This window comes from Carassius auratus, chromosome 4, assembly GCF_003368295.1.
Source record: "Carassius auratus strain Wakin chromosome 4, ASM336829v1, whole genome shotgun sequence".
Lineage (NCBI taxonomy): Eukaryota > Metazoa > Chordata > Actinopteri > Cypriniformes > Cyprinidae > Carassius > Carassius auratus.
The window spans coordinates 4,543,911-4,568,973 of record NC_039246.1 but is presented as its reverse complement, the minus strand read 5'-3'; the positions used below and the strand labels follow the sequence as shown (position 1 = coordinate 4,568,973).

General features: G+C 36.9%; 2 protein-coding genes across 5 annotated transcripts in view; one reads left to right on the top strand and one right to left on the bottom strand.

The window, feature by feature from the left end:
* Positions 1–25,063, top strand: part of LOC113065937 (GTPase IMAP family member 8-like) — a 167,696-nt gene that overhangs the window by 46,061 nt on the left and 96,572 nt on the right. The gene's annotated exons all lie outside the window — the stretch shown is intronic.
* Positions 1,512–21,277, bottom strand: LOC113066103 (gastrula zinc finger protein XlCGF57.1-like). 4 transcript variants are annotated; one of them, XM_026237759.1, is made up of 5 exons: positions 21,224–21,277; positions 20,433–20,584; positions 9,815–9,879; positions 9,568–9,693; positions 7,325–9,466 (listed from the first exon to the last, which is right to left on the bottom strand). In XM_026237759.1, the coding sequence occupies exons 2-5, from the start codon at positions 20,515–20,517 to the stop codon at positions 8,363–8,365; spliced, it is 1,380 nt and encodes a 459-aa protein (XP_026093544.1). In that variant the 5' UTR covers positions 20,518–20,584; positions 21,224–21,277; the 3' UTR covers positions 7,325–8,362. The 4 variants fall into 4 exon arrangements, with proteins under 4 accessions (XP_026093536.1, XP_026093544.1, XP_026093553.1 ...); XM_026237768.1 differs by lacking the exons at positions 20,433–20,584; positions 21,224–21,277 and adding an exon at positions 9,956–10,227; XM_026237751.1 differs by lacking the exons at positions 7,325–9,466; positions 9,568–9,693; positions 9,815–9,879 and adding an exon at positions 1,512–3,718.

The window sequence follows — 25,063 nt, the reverse complement described above, 5'->3', positions numbered from 1 at the left end:
CCCAAAAAGAAAACAGCCCTGCTACTGATAGGATCAGACTCAGAATCAGATGAGGAGACACCAGAAGACAATACTGTGGAGCGGTACAAGGTAGAGCCCAGTGCCAGTCTAGATCAGTGTCCACTGAAGTGGTGGTCGGAGCACACTGCTGTCTATGGTAAGATGGCCCACGTTGCCCGTAAATACTTGGGGACTCCTGACATTACTGTCCCGTGCGAGAGACTTTTTTCTTTGGCAGGCCATATTGTGCAGAAGTGGAGATCTAGTTTGTCACCAGAAAATGTGAACAAGCTGGTCTGCCTGAGTGACTGGTGGAAGAAGGAGAAATAGAGCTTGGACTGATTGACAAAAGATTGACAAAAGCCTACAGTTCAAAATTCATGTTTAACTGAATAAACAGTTCGTTAACACAAGTACATCTTATTGAACAATTTATTTTCATCACAAATTATCCTAGTAGAACAGCTTTCTCAAGCAGTTTGTGATACATTTTGGAAACGGGAGATGACCCTCTGGTCTAATGCGGCACCTGGCTTGAAAAACCCGTTCTAAAAGACTTACTTTTAGTCATTATTTGGGTAGCATACATATTCTGAATGCGTTCGGCAGAATTCAAATGAGCCATTTTAATCTAGATCAATCTAGATTAATTTCAAGATCACAGTGAGATTAATCTAGATTAAAAAAATTAATCTATGCCCACCTCTAATATACACACATATAATGTGTGTGTGTGTGTGTATGTATGTGAGAGAACGGTCAAATAGGATAAATGATGCATGTAAATTCAAAGTGAGAATTAGAATAGACCCTATACTTAAATTCACTTTTTTTCCTTCTTGTACAACCAACCAATCACAGTCTTCAAAAGATTGTGTCATACATAGCAACAGGGTCAACCCCGCCTCCTCACTAAGATGAAAGTTTTTGTCTTTTCCTTACTCAGAGTTGCTCTCAGATCGATCCCGAATCGCTCTTAAGCTAAGACTCCTATGTAAAAGTTTTTAAGATAAATTAAGAGTTTTCTGAGAGGACTCTTAGAATCTTTATGAATACGGGCCCAGGTGTAAGTGCCCTCCAACATGCTTTTCAGACAGATTTAAATCCGATTGCCCAAACCCTCAGGAGGTGGTCTGGACACTGAAAGATTTCATGAAACTGAAAGTATTTTGCAGATATACTTAACACACAATAATTTTCATTATAAGAAGTGAAACTAAATGATCTTACTAGTGCTGATGCCATGCTCTCTCCAGGTGGAAACCTATAACTAGTTTCATAACTAAACTAACAATTAGTGATGTTACTTTCCACACCGAAGCTTGTATATATATATATATATATATATATATATATATATATATATATATATATATATATATATATAAATATAAATATATATAAAAAAACACATTTCAGATTGAAGCACTGTATCGGAGCTTGATTTGTTTTGATTTATGATGTCCGAAGGGGTCATTCGCCTGAAAACCAAGTGACTGCTTCAGTATCTGGTTCAGATGATTCATTTACTTTGTTACATGATGAGATGATATTGTTTTCTTTTTTTATCGTAATTTATACATTAAGGTCAAATGAACTTTCCCATGAAATAACAGTCTAAGGACTAAGGCAGAGTTAACATTGACAGATCAAAGATTTAATTCATAAGTTTATGTTTGAATTATTTTAGTAGCAGTAAACCGACACAAATGAATGACTTTGTCAATGGCCATTTTTTTATCCATTAAAAAAATAAATATATATTTTTATGACCATAGAATTAACTTTTTTTGGATACAATTGGGTTGAAAACTTCACTGGTTCAGAATGCTTCGCCATCACTCCTAACAATAACAACACTTATAATGACATTTAATTGTGAAATTTATCAATGTAAGTATCTGTAAATTTTCAAAGATGAATTTCACATTCATGAAGGAGTGTCCTGCAACAAACCAAAATGTAATTATACTAATTTATTCAAAACAACCGAATTATAGCAAAGCAGATGGTTAAAAATACAGAAGAGTCTATCTAGAGAAGACAAATGCAAGTAGTCACGAGGGTGGATGATCAGATTTGAGTTACTTTCGACTGTGATGTGAACGGAGCTTTAGTTTTACACAGATGCGTATTTTCTGGTGCCATTTTAAACTACGGAGCCATTTAAAACGCTTTCCACACGAAAAACACAAATATGTTTTCACATCTTCGTGACTCTTCAGGTGTATCTGTAAGTGTGATGGAAAAAGAAATGTTTTATTACACTGATCACAATTAAACCGCCTTCCTCCAGAGCGAATGTGCTTTTGATTTTTCAAACTGCTCCCTTTTCTCGGCCTCTTTCCACTCGCAGAGCGTTCTAGTTTCTTTCCATGTGTTTGGAAATGACGTTTCAGGTCCCTTTGATATGTGAAGCTCCTCTTACACTGAAGACATGTGAAAGGTTTCTCTCCAGTATGAAGCCTTGTATGAATCTGAAGAGTTACGTTCTGACTGAAACTCTTTCCACAGTGAGTGCAGCTGAAGGGTTTCTCTCCAGTGTGGATTCTCATGTGAACATTAAACTGTCCTTTAAATTTGAAACTCTTTCCACAGTCATTGCAAGTGAAAGTCTTTCGAGAATGAATTCTTTCATGCCAGGTAAGGTGTCTCTTGTCTGGGAATCTCTGTCCACACCGATGACATTTATACTCCTTTGAGTGAAGCCCGATGTGATAAGTAAGGTTTGCTTTTCGTGCAAAACATTTCCCACACTGATCACACATGTAAGGGTTCTCTCCTGTGTGAGTGTTCATGTGAATCTTAAGAGTTTCGTTTTGTGTGAAGCTCTTCTCACACAGTTTACAGTTGAAGGGCTTCTCTCCTGCGTGAATTCTCATGTGGGCATTAAGGTTCGAGGTACCTGAGAAGCTCTTTCCACAAAATCTGCAGATGTAAGGACTCTCTCCAGAGTGACTTTTCATGTGTGAATCAAGGGTTGATTTTTGTCTGAAACACTTTCCACACTGATCACATGGAAACGGCTTTTCTCCAGTATGAACAACCAAGTGAATCTGAAGAGATCCTTTGCGCGAGAAGCTCTTCCCACACAGTTTGCAGGTAAAAGGCCTCTCTCCTGTGTGGATTCTCATGTGGGTATCAAAGGGTGATTTATATGTGAAGCTTTTCCCACACACATTGCAGGTGAAAGGTTTCTTTCCAGTGTGAAGTCTCATATGTGTTCTGAGGTTTCCTCTACAAGTAAAACTCTCTCCACACCTTTTACATGTAAAAACATTCCCTCCTGAGGTTTCTCTCTTCGTGTGGTAATCAAAGGATACTTTATGTACGAAACTCATTCCACACTGATCACATGTGAATGACTTCTCTCCAGTGTGACGTTTCATGTGGACATTAAGGCTTTGTTTATGTGCTAAACATGCTCCACACAGTTGGCATATGAAAGGCTTCATTCCAGTGTGACTTTTCATGTGGCGTTTATAGCTTTCTTTACATGTGAATGTCTTTTCACACTGATGGCATTCGTGAACATTGATGTGAATTTGAAGGTTTTGTTTTTTCTTGAAACTCTTTCCACATTGATGGCAGGTTGAGTGACTCTTAGATTTGTTCTTCTGAACTTTTTTTGGTGATGAAGTTGTTTCTAAAGTCACGAAGTTAAGTCTCTCATATTGATCTATCAGTTCGCGCCTCTCTTCTTTCAGTGCCATCAGGTCTAAAGTAAAAAGAGAAAAACATGTCAGTGGGACTTTAATGGCTTAAAGCAACAGACATCAAAAACAAAAAAAAGTATTAAAACATCAAAACAAACATTTTCCAACAAAACTGGGATATTATAGACCAGTCACTCCTGGTCGTAGGGACCCACTACTCCCCTCATTTGATGTCGTCTCAATTTTAACACACCTGGTTCAGATCAACAGCTCATTAGGTGAGAGCTTCATGAACTCAGTGCATCAGTTAAGGGAGATATGTTCTGCGGAAAACGGTGTGTCCACAGGACTAGGATTGAAAACCACTTTTAGAGACCAATCCCAAATCTGCCATTCATGTTTAAAATTCTGTTTAAATTTGTCAATAAGCACTACTGCAGTTTAGGTCTAAATCTCATCTATCCGACTACTAATACTTTGTGTAAACAAATAGATATTTAATCAAACAAGTGTTGAGTGCATCAGGGCTCAGTATTAAGTCTTCTGCTTTTCTCAGAGTACATGCTGACCATGAGGGACATTATCACAATAATAATTGTAACAAAACTGCACAACTGTCCAAATTTACTACTGAATTTATGTAATCATGTATGAAGAAAATAATCACCAATTAATTATATTGTTGATTTTTAGTTTGTCCTTCATTTAATCAAGAAGTTTCCATTGAAATATCAATCTCTTCTACCAGGGAGACATAGTAAAGATGGCAGCACACAAAGTTTGACAAAGAAAAAAAACAAGAACAGAATTGTTAAAAGTGAGCTTTTGTTGATCTTTTTTTTTTTTTACTTTACGATTTTAACTTCCTTATGAGCAGTCAGCAAGCACCAAATGTAAAGGGTTTCATTGTGGGTGACATAAAGGAAGACCCTGCTTCTATCAATCCAGTCTCCCAAGAGAGTGCAGTCAGTTACCCCTTGGCCTTATTCCACTGACCCCAATCTGGTAGTCTCTGTGTTCTCAGACGTCCCAAATCCAGTGGTCACAAAGATAGCACTCTACTCACTCTAGAATGGACCCCTATTACATTTCCATATTGCTTATTACATTACATTACCATATACACACACACACGCACTCACACACATACACGTCTATATTACTAAGAGAGGACTCTCACTCTACACTGACCAAGAAGGGACCATTGTTTCTGGTCATTTTGAAGAAACAAAAATGACATGCAACATTTTATTTTAAGGTCTTATTTTCATAATATAACTTAATATAACATAATATAATAATTTTTTTTTAAACATGCCAAGTGGGGCCCTGAAGCTCTGAGTGACGTCTACATATCCAACAGAGGACCTTCATAGACTACAATGCAACTGTGTGTGCAAATATAAGGGCAATTGTACCAAGTGTTTCTTTACAATCTAACTATATTTAAATGTTTTTGTGCGTTTGTTTGTGTGTGTGTGTGTTTCAGTCAAACCAAAAAATATTAAGACAAAACAAGCAAGACACTATAGTTAATCTGAGGATAGCAAAATAAAGAAAAATGAAGAGCTCTTTAAGGTAACAATTGCATGTCAATACTTTTGACAGTAAAGAGTGCATTTGTTAAATAAAATGACTTCGGTCCTCAGTTAGATGATGTGCGATGCCTGTTATGCTGAATCATCTCTTCTTGCATCACACACACATTGTAAAACATTAAAAAGTCAAGAAACAACATTAAGTGTTAACTTGCTGCATTGAAAAAATTCCATTGAGTTAAAAAAATACCTTTGAACCATGACATTTTTCAGAGGCTCCTTTTTTTTAGGGTATTATGAACATTGTCATTATATTCAGAAATAAATGAATGTGAAATGTAATTTGTTAAAATGCAAAGGCAACCAAACAGATCATGTCATACCTCACCATCTGACTGGGGACCGTTTTGATCTTGGAGGCCAATTATTTATTTATTTTAATTTTTTCTGCGTTAAAATCTTCAGTTTGCTTTAGTAAATTACATGAACTGAATGTCTTTTAATATTTGCACATTTGTAGAACCAACTGTAAAATTTCAATCCAACAATCAAAATATAATTTCTGAAAAACATATTATACCCAAACATTCTTCATAGTGGACTACCAGTAAATTTTATAAAAATCTGGGACCAAAAATTATTCTGACATTTGACCTGGCCATTTTTTTTGCTTAAGTGCTATCTGACATTACAAATATTAAAGGGGGGGGGGGGGGGGTGAAATGCTATTTCATGCATACTGAGTTTTTTACACCGTTAAAAAGTTGGATTCCCATGCTAAACATGGACAAAGTTTCAAAAATTAAGTTGTACGTTTGAAGGAGTATTTCTGTTCCAAAAAAACCTCTTCCGGTTTTTCACAAGTTTCGGAAAGTTTTTTTCGAGTATGGCTCTGTGTGACGTTAGATGGAGCGGAATTTCCTTATATGGGTCCTGAGGGCACTTGTGCCGGAAGAGCGTGCGCTCCTGTATAGCAGCAGAGCACTGTGAGGCTGAGCACAGACTCACTGATCAGAGCGAGAGCGTCGCGAAAAGCCACAAAAGAAGTGTGTTTTTGGTTGCCAGGGCAAGACAACCCTGCACAGATTACCTAAAGAGAAACAGCATTAAGGGACCAGTGGATGGAGTTTATTTTTACAGAGCATCAATGGAGTTGTGCAAGTGTTTGTGTTTGTTCCCTGCATTTCGGATTTAACATCGTTTATTTCTTAAGGATAATGCAGTCCCAACGAAAAAAGGGTCACGATCGTGTGTTGGAACCGCAGGCGGTGAGTAAAACTGCTTCAAATATCTCTGTGTTGTTAACTTAGCTATCGGCGTGTAAGCACATCAAGTAAACAACATGCGATGTTGTCATCAAACTGCACTTTCCACATGTACAGCTTAAAAAAAAAAAAAAAGACGACATAAAGTGGAACTTAGTCATTTTCCAAAACCGCTAAGCAAATATATACAGTTTCAGTACATACCACATAGCATACCGCCTTTGCTGATGCTGCTCTTGTTAAATTTCAGCCTCTGGATCTGTGTCACAGCTTCCACATGCTCTCAACTCAAAAGCCTACTGGCGCTCGTGATTCTTTAGCTCCGCCCACACGTCACGCCTCCACCGGCTCGTGTTTTTCCGGGAAAAATCGGTACAGACTATCTTTCTCTTATAAATATAATAAAAATAAAGACTTTTTGGAGTTATGAAGGATGCAGTACTAGTCTATAGGTACTCAAGATTAACAGGATATTGAGTGAAAACGAGCATTTCACCCCCCCTTTAATTTGTTCTGACAGTTTAACTCGGAGTTATTGTCATATTTTAATAACATTTGCTAAACCATGGCGAATAAACTGTGATAATGTGTGAAATGTTCAAGGTGTCTAAATAAATTTAGTTTTTATTGTGTAAATATGTATATATACACACATTATACATACATGTACGTATAAAACTGACAGATTGAGAAGTGTTATTATAGTTAGTTTGTTAGTACTTAGTTTCTTTATTTTTCAAATAATAATAATAGTAATAAACAGTTCAAGAGCAGAGGTAATGCCTTTTGGAATACCAATTCGAGTTTTTAACCACCACATGTGTATTAGTGTCAGGTTTTGTATGGACGGCACTTCAGTAAAATACTTTTAAACCATTTTTATTATCAACATTGTCATAACATTCAGAAATAGTCAGAATATGCTTTACATTTAACAATTTACATTTTACATTAATGTTAAGGAAAGAAAACAGATGACCATTTGGTTCTTTGGAGGTAATATACATACATATACACACACACACACACACACATATATATGCTGACTTGCTTCATTGAAAATTATTTTGTAAACATAAAAAAAAAACACTGAAAAAGAAACATAACTACAGCATTTTGAATAAAATCAAGTCAAACTTTATTTAAAGTCCAGACACACTCCTAAACCGATGGTTTGTCACTTGCTTCTGCTGCACTCCTGACAACAGAAATGGTTTTCCAATTTATCACCTGGAAAATCTCATAATCTCTCTAAAAGAGCCCCCATGTGGTAATGCAGACTTTTTACCCTCAGTGATGAGTGGCTACATATACAACAATAATAACAATACCATTAAATAATAATAATAAAAAAATCTGTAAAACTTTATGTAGAAGGTGCGTTTTGCTTCGCAGGAAATAATAATATAGATAATTATATTAAAATTTGTATAGTATAAGAAAAAGTAAAACAAAAAATCTAATTGAAAATTTAAAAATAAGTATTTTAAACATGTTTAAAATAGTGCAATTTCAAAGTGTCTTACATCAAAGCTATAACTGGTCATTCCAAAACAGAAGCCCAAACAGCAACTGAAAACAGTTGTAGTCAATCATTTCAATGCTATGATGCACTGGTACTCCATTTACATGGACTGTCAATGTCCCAGCACAGTTATGACTCAACATTGATACTCTACAGCCAAGCTCTCAGGGTTTATGGGCTCAATACTGTTGATCCAAATTTCTCTTTATTGAATTTATTCTGTTGTGCACAAAGTATTTAACTGCTTTCTAATCTCTTCCATTATCCTTTAAAATCTTGTTTCCATTAATGCGCATGCTCTTCAGAAACAAATGTGTAATCCACTGCATCTTCAGCGGCTCAGATGTTGGGAGTAAATGATGACTGCTGTATTAATTTTTACATCAATTTATTTTTAAATGGCACATGGATTGTCCATTCCAATTCAATTAACTTGCTGAAGTGCTCTGCTCTTCCCTTTAAAGCATCATCCTCTTGACGTAAAGCCTCCCCTTGTAAAATATATGACACTTTGACAAAGGAACGTCGCAGTTTCAGTGCTGTTGAAGGAACTGAGAATTGGTTTGTTGAGCTGTCAAAACCGGTCATCTTTTTCACAGCTTCAAGTACTGTGTTAAACTTTACTGGGTTGATCAAGTCCTTTAAAGCAACTACGTCCTTGTCGATGGCTCTTGCCACCAGAAGAAGTCTGGCAAGTTCCCTCATCCTATTTCTAATATCTGCCCGGTGTCGTCCAACTTCTCCATTTTTGAGGAACATTCTCTCACCCAATGACAGAATCAACGGATCCGATTTTACCACCTGTGTTATATCATCAAACGTCATGTCTTCAATTACTTTTTGAAGTCCACTGGAAATTGTTGAGTCCATGGGCAACAACAGGGAACAGCTTGCCTGAACCTTCTGCTTTACTGGCATTTTGTCTTTTACTTGTAATTTGCAACGCTTATGATGTTTCCAGAGGTCTGTTTTGATATACATAGCAAAGCAAAACTTGCAAGGCAGATAGTCAGTTGCTGTCGACACAGATGTTGCTTGTCTTTTTGGAATGATCTCTCCTTTTCCAGAGGATAGGACTGAACTATTATGGTGGTAGTTTCCCATGTTCCTTATTTTGGTTAAAAAAAGATTACGCTTGGTTGAGTCTTGCTTACATGACAGTGCCTTTGCAACTTCGACCTCTCCAGAATGTTTCTGAATCAGATGTCTTGTGATTTTTGCATAAGGTTTTTCACAGTAAAGGCAGAAATTCTTTTTGTCATAGATGCGTTGACGTGGCGTGTTTGAGGATACTTTCACTTTAATCACATTTGGTTGTAGAGATGCACAACCTTGGGCGTATTCATTCAATTCCATCCTAGCCTTTGTAAGCAGTTTTCCTTGGATAGCTTTTTCTTCTGCTACTTTCCATTGTGCCTGTTTTGCTTTTTCTTCTTTCTCTGACGTTTCCAGGAAAGGGTATATCTGTTGTTCTGTGTTGCTCTGCAATACATAAACATTACTTACATTAATTTGCAATTAATAACAGTGCTATAAACTGCATTATTTAATCCCCCTGGTTATGTAAAGAAAACCCTAATCACCATTTCACACTCAGATAATTCCTCTTTAGTGTGGGAATATGAATTAGTCACATCACTGCACAGATTCTCTGGGACGTCCATCTCATCTTTTGCTTGATGAATGCAATTCTCTGTATGGACCCTGTCCTGTAAATGAATAAGACTGTATGAATTCATGTTACACACCTGATTAAGGTCTACTTTTGTCTGACCTGTATTTAACAGTGTTATGCTTGTTGCTTTGAATAAACTGCATATGGATACTCACTTTATTTCTATTCTTATTGCTGTAGCTGTCTGTGGTTCCAATTTGATCAGACTGGTGATCGAAACCTGTTAATTCACAACAATATTTATATCCAATAATTTAATAAGTATTGTAAACTCTACAATATGTCTTTGCACATACTTTTGACTGCCTGAAGGCCTTCCTCAATAGTAGGACGCTCTTCCACTGATTTGCTCAGCATTCAGCTTAAGATAATGTTTTGTCTTTCATCACATTGAAGACTGAAGTTACTCGTTCTGACATTTAGGGCCAATCCCAATTATATTTTGCTGCATGCTGACACACACACGTATCGGAAATCGCGCAGCTCACACATCCAGGAGAAAAACTTGTCAACATTGCCCCACGACTTTTATTAAATACAGTTTAAATACTGAATCGCTACATTATATTTTCCAGTGACGAGAGGATACAATCGCTGTTTTTAAGTAAACTCACTCTAAAAAGTTAAACGAACAGACGCGAATACACGCAACTTCCATTTCTCTTTTCTCTCTCTCTCGAATAGGTAATATTTGAGAAAATGGTTTAGCGATATCTAATTACTGGGGGGGGATTAGTCTACGTCAGTTATCGCCCTGATCAGACATATGCTGTGGCACTATCATGCAGTCTGTAATGATATGACGTTAGCAACTATCAGCAATTTATAGCAAACATTCCTTTGAGTAACATGACCGTTAATATGAACTCACAATTGAATGTAACATAAAACAAATGATTACTTTTCGTTAAAATCTTTATTTATGCCAAAAAAGATTAAATTTATGTGTCTTTTTGTTCACTGTAGCAGCCATGTTGCTGAGATAATTCAAACCCCTTCGTTTGAAGTGTGGTCCCAAAAAATCTTCGTTTGAAGGGCTATCTGGCCCTTTCCCTTACCCCTCCAACCAAAAGAGAATCAAGGCTAAGGGAAGGGCTAAGGAGAAGAATTGGGATTGGGTCTTAGAGACCTTAGAGATCCTTGTGTCACATTTCACCATCTAACTGGGGTCCAAAACCATTTGAACAAAATCGCTTCTGTGTCCATTTCCTCACTGCTTAAACTCTACAAATATGAATTAATACACATATGAATTTAAGTTTACACTTTCATAGATATTTAAATCCAGCCACTTATATAAAATACATAATTTACACTCATGGGCATTTAGTGCAAGGAAGATAATAAAAGTATTAAAAAACTACTTGTGTTGTATTCAAGTCTTCTGAAGTCATACAATAAGTTTATGTGAAGGAAAATTCAAAATTGAGGTATTAATGGCTGAAAATGATTTCACTCCATGAACACAGTTGTCATAAAGTACAGCTGAATTTAACCATGACAGTGTTTGAGATAAAAGACATGAGAACCATCAAAACTGACGTAATAAATGTCCCTGTCCACAGCATCTGTGTGTTGATGCAAATGTATCTTATTGAAACATATGAAATACCCTGCACATGGAAAAACTTTACCAAATGGGCAGACTAAATGTTGATGCCAAGGGTAAACTGTATGCCGACATTAAGAATTTTTACTTACAAATACTGTTGTTAAAATGAATTTTAAATCATATTAATGTGATTTTTTTTTCAAGCAATTTTCTGCAAATCTAGTTAGTAAAATATGCTACACATTTCCTGTAGCTCAATTGGTAGAGAACTGCGCTACCAAGCATGCAAGCGCAAGGTTGGGGGTTCGATTCCCCGAGAAAACATGATATATAAAAATGTATAGCCTGAATGCACTGTAAGTCGCTTTGGATAAAAGTGTCTGCTAAATGCATAAATTTAATTTAATTTTAATTTAATTTAATTAAACTTCAAATAATGTAAAATTTGCTAATTTAACAAACACTATAAACAACGTAGGCCATTTACATTTCCCTCAGTTCCCAAAAAAAACCTTTAAATTTAACAGTATTCATCAGTAGTATAATTGTTGAGTTTTGAGCTCCAGAATCTTTAGTGCATTTGTTATTCGAGAAAGGGCAAATCAACCAGACATGTATCGCACTTTATCTAACTGGGGACCAAAGTCATTTTATTGATCACATTCACTCTTTACTATTAAACATACTGAGCTGCAATTGTTACCTTAAAGAGCTCTTTCTGCTTGTTTTAATAAAAACCCATAAAATTTGTTCTGTTGGTGAAAACTGAAGTTTAAATTTGGTTCAGTGATGTTCAATAATATTTTTGACTTGAACAAAATCAGTTAATTTCGATGTTTCCATGTTTAGGACACCATTTTGTTCACTTTTGCGTGGTCATTTCTACACAGACTAAACTGTAAATGCTAAACGTACACAGCAACAGGTCTGTGCATATAGTAGTGTTTTCTCTAGACTAAAGCACACTGGTCCCGTTAGATGGTCAAGTGTGATGCTGGTTGACAATACATTTAACAATATTTCACATTCTCACTATCTGTGCATGCAATGGCAATGTTGATGATAACACTAAAATAACAGTTCTTGACATTCAGCATACACTCTTAAAAAAATTGGGTTAAAAAATAAATAAAACTTTTTTTAGCATTAGAGTGAAATAATAATGCTAATAATTCAGACACTATTTTGCCTCACTGTAATGTGGTCCTCCTGGATGTTCGAGAATAGGAATGTTTTAAGAGTTTAGGAGTTTAAAAGACTGGTTTGTGTTCAATCTCCTCTAGAGCCCCAGAGCCTCTCTGGAACAGCAGGCATTCAGACAATACAGTCTGAATACAGAGTGTGAACGACGTGTGTGAATTTGCCCTTACAGTTCCTGCCCCGGCCTACAAGCTTTTTTTGTCAGATAAATTCTGATTTCTGGATCTTTATATTCATCAAAGAATCTTGAATCTTTTAAATATTGATCATAATAAAAGTAGTAGTAATAATAATAAATGTTTCTTAAGCAGCAAATCAGTATATTAGAATGATTTCTGAAGATCATGTGACACTGAAGACTGGAGAAAATGCAGCTTTAATCACAAGAATAAATATCATTTTAAAATATATTCAAATATAAAGCAGTTATTTAAAATTGTTAAAATATTGCACAATATTACTGCTTTTGCTGTATTTTGGATCAAATAAATGCAGGATTTGGTGAGCAGAAGAAACTTCATAAAAATAAAAAACAAACAAAAACACAAAAAAAAATCTTAACATTGCCATTCAAAAACTTTTGACTGGTAGTGTAATCTCTCTTAAAATACCTTGCTGGTATATAATAATCAAAACAGTCCTGAGCTAGGTTAAGCTTTGATCTCTGCAAACCAAACTATCACTTTAAAGGGTAACTAACGCCTGGTCAGAGCCTGACTCCACCCACTGACAATATTTGAAAAATGCTGAAAAGTGGGCAGAGCACAGCGGAGATAGAGGGGACGAACCGAGGGCGGAGCTGAGTGCGTGGGGCGTGAACCTGAGACCCGCAGTGACGGACTGATTGACAGCTGCTGTCAGAGTCGCTAAAATGGAGAGTGCAAGTAGCTTTGAGACAGAGCTGCAGTCTTAAAGGGATAGTTCATGCAAAAATCCCAAATTTATGTCATTGATGACTCACCCTCATGTCGTTCCAAACCAGTGAGACCTCCGTTTATCTTTAGAACACAATTTAAGATATTTCAGATTTAGTCCGAGAGCTCTCAGTCCCTCCATTGAAACTGTGTGTACGGTCTACTGTCCATGTCCAGAAAGGTAAGAAAAACATCTTCAAAGTAGTCCATGTGACATCAGAGGGTCAGTTAGAATTTGTTGAAGCATTAAAAATACATTTTGGTCCCAAAATAGTTACGCTTTAATCAATTTTACGCTATTAAACATTATTATTAAAAATTTGCTTTGTTTAAGGTATTGCATAAAATACTATAGACATGACGTGAATGCTTTACAGGGCTTGTGCGAACATCCACATTGGTGTAATAAGATGCATTTTTAACTGCTGCTTTCACGCTGCTGTGGTATTTTTGTTGTTGATTTCATTATTTAGAGGAAAACGCGCATCATATATTTTCATATCCAAACGCCATTCGGTTTCTCTGAAGCTGCGCTGAGCGAGTGCTGTTTCTCTTCTTCTCTTGAACTGCATCGAGGAGGGCTACAGTCTAACTCGGTCAAACCTCATTATTGCAGGCTATAATAAGGTCAAATTAAATCAAACGAATACTTGACAACAAAAATATTTTATAAAACAATTTTTTATTGTCGATAACGTCAACTAATCATTTGAGCCCTAGATAAAACACCAGTCTAGTCTGTGCTTAACCACTACTGTCAATCAGACTATCGCGGGGGGGCATGTTTTAGTGACATCACACAGACAGGCATCTGAGATCACCTCGATTTGAGAGGGGAAAACATTTAACAAGATTTTAAAAAAAAATCTCTGGGGGGGATTTTATATCATTATAGGTTGGTTGTGTACACACACTGCCAACACACATTTCAGTTCAAACAACTTGTAAAAGTGAATGTAGCATTATGTCCCTTTTAAAAGATAAAAATAAATCCTAGCTCATCCAAAAACAAACGAAAGCATAGTCAGTTATCAGACATGACTGGAACTTCAAATGAGACTTGCTTTTATGATCAGATGAAACTAAAAAAATGAGCTTTTTAGCAGCAAACACTCAAGAAGGGTTTAGTGAACACAAGAGATAAACAAGTACCCCATCTGTTCAATGAGGTATACTGCCGCTTTTAATGCTGAGACCCTATATTTCTGCTGGAGGTCCTGGACATCTTGTCTAGATACATGGCATCATGGTTTCTATCAAATACCAACAGATAAAAAATCAAAAAGTGACTGACTCTGTTAGAAATCTTATAATGGGCCATGTTTGGATCATTCAACCATACAATAATCCAAACACAAACCTAAAAAACAACACAGAAATGGGTCACTGAGCTCAAAACCAAGCTTCTGCTATAGCCATTCCAGTCCTCTGACCTGAACCCTACAGAAAATGAGAGGAGTGAACTGAAGAGGAGAAGCTGGGAATCTGAAGGGTCTGGAGTGATTCTGGATGAAGGAATGGTCTCTGATCTCTTGCACTCTAACCTCATCAGGCATTATAGGAGATCATTTAGGCTGCATTTACACTGCAGGTCTTGATGCCCAAATCCCATTTTCTGACTATATCCGATTTTTTTGACTACCCGCTTACAACATCTTTAAAAAGTGACCCGTATCCGATTTGTGCATTTACACTATACACTGCTGAAACAACTATGACGTTCTGACCCAGAAAATGAAGTAAAACAGCATGAAATACAATGGACGCAGATGTAAATAAAATTATACAGTAGGGCTGCACTATTTTGGGAAAAAATGACATTGCAATATTTTATTTTTCTGCGATATATATTGCGATATGAAATCTAATAAAATATTTTCTTACAAACAAAAATGGGGTGAGCAGATTTACATTCTCATTTTTCACCATCGTGTCAATTGATTAATATGCGCGAGGGAGAGAGAGCAAGACAGCACTCGTGTTGTTTGAAGACGGTGAGCGTGCAGCCGGGGCTCTCTCTCTCTCTCGCGCTCTTTCTCTCGCTGTCTCTCTCGCGGTCTCTCTCGCGCACTATCTCTCTCTCTCTCTCTCTCTCTCTCTATATATATATATATATATTAGTGCTGTCAATCGATTAAAAAAAATTAACTAATTAATCGCACAATTTTTTTAAATTAATCGCGATTAATCGCGATTAATCGCAATTAAAAGACTGAAACTTTTTGGATATGTAAATGTAAAATGTAAATAATTAATGTAAACTCAAGACAAAGAAACTATTTAAATTCAAAATATGATTGTTTATTGGAATTTTTGTTTAACTTGTAACACAGATTTTCTCATGTAAACAACATACCTGCAATAAACCATCAATATCCTCCAAATTAACTGTTGGCTTGAAAGCCATATTTATTACAGAAATAAAAACACAGGCATGTAAGTACCATTTGAATTTCAAAACAATCAATGCCAATAAAAAACAAAAATGATTTCCATGTTGAATTCTAAGTGGACTGCAAAAAAATTCCAAAGTATAGTCATTGCCAGTGCTTTAAGTGGGCCAGTATGCACCAGTACTCAGTACCGCCACTTCCAAATATAGCTCTTGAGCGTACCGCCACCTCTCCATGCGCCCAGAACGTGCTTGTAGCGTACCGGTATGCTCATTTGGACATCTGTTTTAATAGAGGTTTTAATCTTTTACCTGCACTGCCGATTTTCAGAGCGCCCTTCACAATGCAAGCTTCATAATTCATCCCACCCAGAGCAGAAACTACATTACCCATTCACCCTTAAATAATACAAGTGAATAGCGCATGTGTCGCTTTTCCCACTGTTAAGTGTCAACAACTCAACGTGGCCGGAGAAGGTGTGTGAAACTCGTTGTGAGTTATACTAAAGCAAAATCTTGAGTATTTATTGTCTGATAAACATTAAAAACTGTCCGCGGAGGTTGAGTCGTCCTGCAGCCCCCGCTGGCTGTTCATTGGCTGCAGCATCTTTTTTCTAAGTTCTAAAAAAATACCGTAGACGGCAAGGCACAAATTTAGATATTCATTTATCTAATTAATCTATAGCCTATGCACAAAGACAATATGATCTTTTTGTCCCCTTTTTGTTTTAAAGCTTGATGAAGAGAGAGAGCGCAAGTTGCTGCAGCTGCTATGAGGACCGTGATGCACGCGTACAGGAGTGATTGACAGTTCGCGGCACTGTGTACAAAAAATACTCCGCTACACAATTATTTATTTATTTTCGTTTAAGCTTATTAACGTTAGCGTTACAGAAAGGTCTGATTTACGCACTGTTACAGTCATACAGTCATAATGTTTCTTGTGGCAGACTGAAGAGTAATCCGGCAGAGTTTTATACTGAAACTTTCCGTCTAAAAGTCCTTCCTTGGTCTTATCCATATTTCTTTGCACGTTGAACACACATAGGCCACAACTGGAAATAAAAAAAACTGCAACCGCGTTAATTGCGTTATTTTATTTTAACGCGTTAAATATTTCAAATTAATCGAATGCGTTAACGCGCTAATTTTGACAGCACTAATATATATATATATATATATATATATTCTCTATTACATTGCGATATCGATGCTTAAACGACACATCGTGCAGCCCTATTATAGTGTTTTGCTTTCCACAATATTTTGTCCAAAAAAAAAAAAAAAACATCAGCAAAACATTGGTTTTGTATGGCAGAGAAAAAAAGGAGAGCCCTTTATTTCTGTAACAACCCTGCATTTTTGCCCCATCTCTTCGCCCCAAAGATTAAAAGACATGAAACCTCGGCATTGCTCCGCTGTGTGTATCCTTCATCCTCCATCACGCCTATAATAAGTCATGTGATCTCAGTTGGCGGTGTCCACCTGAGTTGACGTCACTTTTTTAATGACGTACGGCTCGCATTAACTGGGGAATATCCGATTTGTCTGCTTACATAGCACACACAAATGCACGTATCCGATTCATATCCGATTTATTACCACATATGAATGAGGCCTGAATCCGATCTGAGAACACGTTCACCGGTCATATCCAATCTGTGCCACATGAGAGCAAACAAATCTGATTTGGGTCACTTGAACCATGCAGTGTAAATGAGGCCTTTGAGCTGTTAAAGTCCCCGTGAAACGGAAGTTGCAAACGGCTTTTCTCCAGTGTTGTGACGTATTTCCGAGAGAAACGGAATAATAAATGAGGAAAATAGTGGGCGTGGCTTATTTTCCAACTAGCACCTGATTGGATCTAGATAAGTAGGTGTGTTCACTTGCATGAGACATGGTTCATTTCAACTCACCGTCGTCAAACTTTGTGAGGTACCAACGGTGTACACTGACGAGACAGCGTTATCTGTTAATGACAGATATTTCAAGAACCCCATTACGTGTTCTTTCCTAATTTTGGAGTATTCGCGCGTGAAGTGTTTCGAGCACATCCGTGAACACTCTGTTATCCCTCCTTCCTCGAAATGTAATAAAATCGATCCATCTGGACCGTAACGAGGGAATTTTAAGGGAAAAGTGTTCCGCGAGTTCCACAACCAAAAATGCACCTCCTCGCCATCTTTCCCTTCACGCGCTGTCAATGCTCGCAAACACACAGGCAGCCTGTCTGCTGTCAGTTGGAGGGGCGTGGTTACGGATTAAGCAGACGCCCAATTCCTCAAGCCTACGTCATCAGTGAAGGTCCTCCAATGCAGAGGGGAGGGGCATTTTCAGATTTTGATTAAAGATTATGAAGCCAAAAAATTTTTTTGTGTGGATTGACTCGCATGGATGAATTGTTCAGCACAAAACGATCAATTTAGGCGAACAAAGTAAATATAGTCATTTTGATTTCATGTGTACTTTAAACTGACAAACTGAGGTTGAAAAAAGAATTAAATTAAAGGGCGTCCTTAATTGTGGCCAATGTGTATTAGAGAAAAACATTTATTTCATAATAATGATCCCCCCCCCCCATTTTAATTTCTGATTATCCAATGAGAGTTTTTTTTTTTTTTTTTTTATAAAAGATCAAAAGAATTCATAATTCACAGCTTTCTTTGATCATATTTACCATGGGTGCCAATACACCCCACTACATTTGTCAGAAAATCTTTAGTTTCCTTTCAGAATCAACATTTTCTATGAGATAATATACTACAAAATACTCCCACAAATGTGGGCCATTGATTGCAAACAAGATTTGTTAATTTGCACACACAAAAAAAAGAGATTTTCCTAACAAATTCATTCAAGCCCATGTTGCAAAAATGAGTACACCCAAATTATAGTCTTAGGAGAAAAGCTACACTTAAGACTACAAAATTCTACCACAGGTGAGTCTAATGATTCATTTAAGAGGTGTCCAGCAGACAGGTGACTTTAAAAGGGCATTACTTAAAGAAAAGCATTTCATGCTGTCAGCAATTGCTCCCCATGGAAAAGAAATGTCACAAAATCTGAGAAAGGAAATAATTTCTTTACACAAAAAAGGTGAGGGCTACAAGAAGATCAGCAAAGCTTTACATATCAGTTAAAATACTGTGGCAAAAGTGATCCAAAAATTTAAGAAAGATGGAAGTACAACCATCTTACAGAGGCGTCCAGGCCATCCACGGAAGTTAACATCTCGACAGAAGCGTCTTCTGATGAGAAGGGTTGAAGAAAATCGCCATGCAAATTCACTGCAGCTAGCTAAAGCAGTAGAAAGCCAAACTGGAGTGACCGTTTCCCGTGACACCATACGACGCACACTGCAGAGGAATAGCATTCATGGGTATCATCCACGAAGGAAGCCTCTCCTAAAACCCATGCACAAAAAAGCATGCCTAGAATTTGCTAGGGCCCTTGCTGAAAAAGATGAAGACTACTGGGACAAAGGAGTGATGAGACAAAGATCACTGTTTTTGGAACTAGTGGTTTAAAAACTGTATGGCGTCGTAAAAGTGAGGATTTCAAAGAAAAATGCATGGTGCCTACAGTGAAACATGGTGGTGGCAGTGTCCTTATGTGGGGCTGCATGAGTGCTGCTAGTGTTGGGGAGCTGCATTTCATTGATGGTATCATGAACTCAACAATGTACTGCTCTGTACTGCCATCACTCCGTGCACTTTTCCAACACGACAACGATCCAAAACACACATCTAAAGCTACTGTTGCATTTCTGAAGAAGAACCGGGTGAAGGTGATTGAATGGCCAAGTCATGTCTCCTGATCTGAACCCAATCGAACACCTGTGGGGAATTCTGAAGCAACAAGTTGAGAAGCACTCTCCATCCAGCATCCAGGCTCCAAAAGAGGTTATTCTTGAAGAATGGAAAAAGATAGATGTTGCAATACATCGCTAACTTGTTCGTTCCATGCCTAGACGACTTGGTGCTGTCCTTAAAAATCACGGTGCTCATACAAAATACTAGATTTAGTAGTGTTTGTTGTGGGGTGTATTCATTTTTGCTTCAACTAATTTGAGTAAAACTGAAGATTTTGTGATCCAAGTTAGATTATTAACCTTTAATTTCATGTTATGGAGTTAAATAAGTGTTCAATAAAATTCAGCCTTGTGAAAAGTTTGGAAATTGTTCTTTTGTTCATTGAGCTAATGATTGAATTTGAACTTTTTAAAGGGGGTGTACTCATTTATGCTGAGCACTGTATGTGTGTGTGTGTGTGTTTATATATATTATATTATCTATAAAATGTTTCAAGACATTTTTATTAAGCAGCCTATTCTGAATTAAGACCAGTATCATTGATACCAATACTGGTGTTGCTTTTAAATACGTTTTCTTTCCAAATTTAGCCATTAATTATAGCCATCCAACACTAAAGCCATGATTTTCAACATTTAATAGACTTAAAAAGAGGGAACTTTTTAACAATCCTAACATAAGGTCTTGGAAAAATCTTTTGAGTACCACCAGTGTGACGGGATGAGACTGAACTGGACGAGGACGAGGTCATGGGTCTTGGGTTTCATTTACACCTAGATATCCACATCATTACCTGAAGCTCCACGATGACCAATGTCAAAATTATAATTGCATAATGTGAAAAATGCAAGCTAGAATTAGGGCTGGGCAATATGGCACATGAAAACGAGAATGAAAACCCACCTGTTTGTTCCTCGGTATCTTCATGTTTCAGACTGAATACTTCTACAATCCTTATGTCTTGACTCTCCTCTTTAATAAAAGCCATCTTTATAGATGTGTCACGTAGATCTCAGTAGCTTCAGCAGTTTTTCTGTGTGCTTGAATACTTTGTCCTGTTTAAGAGAGACAGAGTTAATGGCCTTAAATCATCATGATGAGACTAAAAAACATCAGCATATTAATATCAGAATATTCCCTGCAGGTTAGTCTTATAGTTTTTATTTTCAGAACAATGTAAACTAAGAGATTACTCAATAATGCTGAAATGTGTATTCTTCATAAACACAATTTCGTGTCTGAAATAAGATTTTAATATTCTGTGACTATTAAAGCAGTTACAACGCATTATATTGATCAGATAAATCAAATTTTATAGCTCAAATATTAAGCGTAGTGAGAAAAGTGCATCATAAACACAACGTAGCGTTCCTTATTTTAATTTTCTGAAGTTGACAACCATAATTGTGTTGTCGCTATTATTATCTGCACATTGAATGCTTATTACATTAAAAAGATCACATTTTGTATCGTGACAGTCGTTATTGCGTTGGTAATATGTTTCTCTCTGAACTCGTCTTCAGTCACTACACAGGGAGGAAGCGAAATGAGACGCGGCTTTTCTGGCATATTCATGTACGAAAGTTTATTAGTGTAAGATAAAGTATCATGATGTTTATTCTATCAATAATCCCGGACCTTTAACTTTTTGCATTGATTTAAACACTTTAAATGCGTTAAAAAAACACACAAACCTTCAGCTGAAAAGCAACCGATGCAGGAGAGCTGCGCGCTCTTATGACGTCACATCACAACCTTAGATGGCAACTCTCGCGATAGACACATAACCAACCGCAGCTTCAAAAACAAAGCCCAATATTTTTTGATAATTTATCATCAATATTATTTGGTATAAATTATTTATTACCAATAACGGAGCATGCAACATATTAAACTGAAACTACCAAAAAATCAGCAAACTGCAAAAAAAAAAGCAGGATCAAAACTCATCTCCAGTCACCTGTGAGCAGAATAGGATTAAAGAGATGGTAAAAGAGAAAATACTTGGCAAATTATGCTACATCGCTTATATTTTTTCACTGATTGGCTATTAACTGTGATCAGATAGTGTCAGTCAATGCATTGGAGAATACAGTGGACTTAAATGAAAAGGTTGTCAGTTCTTAATAAGCCCCCCAAATTTTTTTCATTCAACTTTACAAAAAAAGGCCAAAGTCGTGTTTAATACGCTGACTTGGCAATAATGATTATTCATAACACCAACATAAAACTCTTGTCATCTCCCTGCTGTCTAAAATAAAAAATAAATAAAAAAATAATACAAATTTAAATGGCAGAGGAATTTGGAGTTGATTTATTGGTGAAATAGACATTTAAGCAAATGTTATCCAATGGTGTGTTTCAAATATTAGGAATTACTAATTAAAGAATATGAGATTCTATCTTAAAGACACAACTTTAATAGTTCCCACATGGATTTTTTATATTTTTTTCATAAATACTAGTGTTTTTGAACCATACCATAGAAATATATAAAACACCCCAGGCCACTGGGTGGGGCTGACGCTGGGAGAATATTTTAATCTCACGTGCGAAAGTGTTAAAAAAAAACTGTCTTAAATACAGAAAGACATTTCCTGAAGTCAATAGCCCACTCTAGACTGATCGTCTTTAGAAAGTATGTCTGGTGTTAGAAAAACACCATTAATAGACATAACTATATGCATCCCTTACGGAAAGAAAATACATTTTATTATATATGAACAATCAATATATTTGTCACGATCATTAGCTGGAGTGCCCATGAACTTCAGTAGAGGGCACTCCACCCAGGACCATTTCCACCCATCAACCACAAGATGTCACCATATCACTTGGACACTAGCACCTATCATATTGTTGCATCACACCCATCTCCCATGAGTCACTGCAGAACTATCACCTTGCCACACCTGCACCTCATTCATCAGCTAATCTCCTTGCCACACCTGCACCTCATTTACACACACATATAAGCAGCACTCACACACAGACACTCTGCGAAGTCTTGTTTAGCATGTCTGACATTTCTGAGTGTTTTTCCTTGTGTTTGTTCCTTCTGTACCTGACCTTTGAAATGTTTTATCGACTCTATGATTCTCTGCTGGATGCCCCGACATCTCCTCGTTTCTGTTATTGATTCTGGTTATCCCTGACGCTGTTACTGATTATTGCTTGTCTGACTATTTTTAATACAAGTTCTGCATATGGCTTCGAACGTCTTTGGCTCATTGTTCCAATACTAAAGAATTTTCAGTATATTGGTAATTTCTATAAAATACATTGTGGTAATATATTACAATATCCTGAATAATACATCAGGAATTGCTGCTTTCCATTATATTGGTAATATGTCAACATATATGGTGCTCAGGAGTTGATATTAAGAAAGAAAGCCCACGTGTAACAATATTTTGGATCCGTGCAGTTTTTAAAATGACAAAACTGGTTTCGTCTGGTCAGAGGAGAACTGGCCCCCCAACTGAGCCTGGTTTCTCCCAAGGTTTTTTTCTCCATTCTGTCACCGATGGAGTTTCGGTTCCTTGCCGCTGTCGCCTCTGGCTTGCTTAGTTGGGGTCACTTCATCTACAGCGATATCATTGACTTGATTGCAAATAAATGCACAGACACTATTTAACTGAACAGAGATGACATAACTGAATTCAATGATGAACTGCCTTTAACTATCATTTTGCATTATTGAGACACTGTTTTCCAAATTAATGTTGTTCAGTGCTTTGACGCAATGTATTTTGTTTAAAGCACTATATAAATAAAGGTGATTGATTGAGAAGTATGTTAAACCTGCCTCTGTCTGTGTGCCTAATGTTAATGAATAACAGCCATAGAGAAAATCACATACTGAATATCTAAAAGACAAAGCTGTGCTGGCTATATTGGGTTCTATAGTAATGTTGCAACACACAAGTGTGAGTAACTGTTTTCATTATGTGGTCACTATTGCTTTGTTATTAAAGATTGTTTGATATGAGTATTTGTGCGTTTTTAATCTAAATCACTGCAGAGTCTGTGGAGGACATACAACTCCAATCATAGCATACACTTTTTGCGGTATTCCTGTTGCAAACTTCATGGTAAACAATGCGTTAGCATCTTTTTGGGGGTGAATTATGTCTTATTCCTCTCGTCGCGAAGCAAACAGTAAAATCCAAAACTTGAACAGTCTCGCTGCTTTTTCTTCTTTGTGGGCGTATTCAAGAAGCGTGCTTCAGTTTGAATCTAAATAGCGCGTTTAGCGCGGGGGCGTGGTCACATTAGATATAATGAAGGGAGACGTGAAAGATTGGACATCACGTTGTTTTCATATGGATTACTTTATCACTGAATATCTGTTTTCGGCAGCACTTGTTTAGTTTTAAAGTAGACATGTCAAGCTTTATCGTGTTTGTAAATGATCAGCGCAGCGCAGACAAAGGTTGCAGACAGCACACCTTGTTCATTATCTTTATGTCTGTATCCAAAAAAAATTCTTCATTCTTTGGCAGTGAAAATAAAACAAACTTGCCTTTACAATTAAAAACACGCTGTCTCCTCGACATGATGCTATCACACCAACTACTAACCAGAGAATCGGTGTGGGGGGGTGGGGCAGGTCAGAGTTTTGTTTCTCCCAAACAAGTTGGCGGAGATTATTATGCCAAGTGTTCTAGTGACGTACATAGAGATGGGCAAAAGATTTGAAATCTATAACGACTAACTTTATAAATCGTGTACTTTTTGGTTTAATTACTTTGCACATTGTTTACACTGATGGACAGCTACATCATACACTGTAATACAGGTCAGGGGGCGGCCTGCGAACTCCTTCGAGAGTGTTGAAGCTGACTTCTGCTGATGAAATTGCAAACTATTTTCTTCAAGTAAAATTATTATCAATTTAACTCATCTCTGACTCCTGGTCTTCATTGCCAAATATATCTGGCCCTTGGGTTTTAACCATAAATTCCCCTACAAAAGTGTAGAGCAGGAAAAGTATCAATCTCATCAGCATTGGTATAAATACTGGCGAGCGTGATTTCACCAAGTACAACATGTTCCATCGTTGTTGATCCTGGAACAAAATTCCAAATCAACCAATCAGAACTTTTCAGAAAATATCTGTTTTAGGCTTACAATTAATTAAAATTATCTGTCCCACCCCGCAAATAAAGTAAAATTTCTTGACCTGCCCCGACCCGCCCCGTGGAGAATCAGGGACATCACGGAAGTTACGTTGTTACTTAGACCTTCGTAACGTAACCTTATCAATATAGGCTATAGATAATTGCACTGATGATTCGTTCGTGAACAAATCTTTTAGGTGAATGGATCGTTCTCGTTTACGTAATCCACGGACCATAGGCAGTAAAAGACTTTCTCGTTCAATGAAGTTCCTCCCACAGCAGCGCGGGAGCATGGTGCTATTAGCAGAGCATACGCTGCTCGTGAACAGCTCTGTGAGCGGTTTCATCCTGTCAAAAATAGTTACTCTGGATGTGAAGGAGCATGTGGCTTGTTGAATGTAGTGAACGAAT

Coding starts and splice junctions, on each gene's coding strand:
- LOC113066103 (XM_026237751.1), bottom strand. CDS start 20,517: ATGGCTTTTATTAAAGAGGAGAGTCAAGACATAAGGATTGTAGAAGTA. Junction 3,719..20,432: donor AGATACCGAGGAACAAACAG/GTGGGTTTTCAT, acceptor TTTTTACTTTAG/ACCTGATGGCACTGAAAGAA.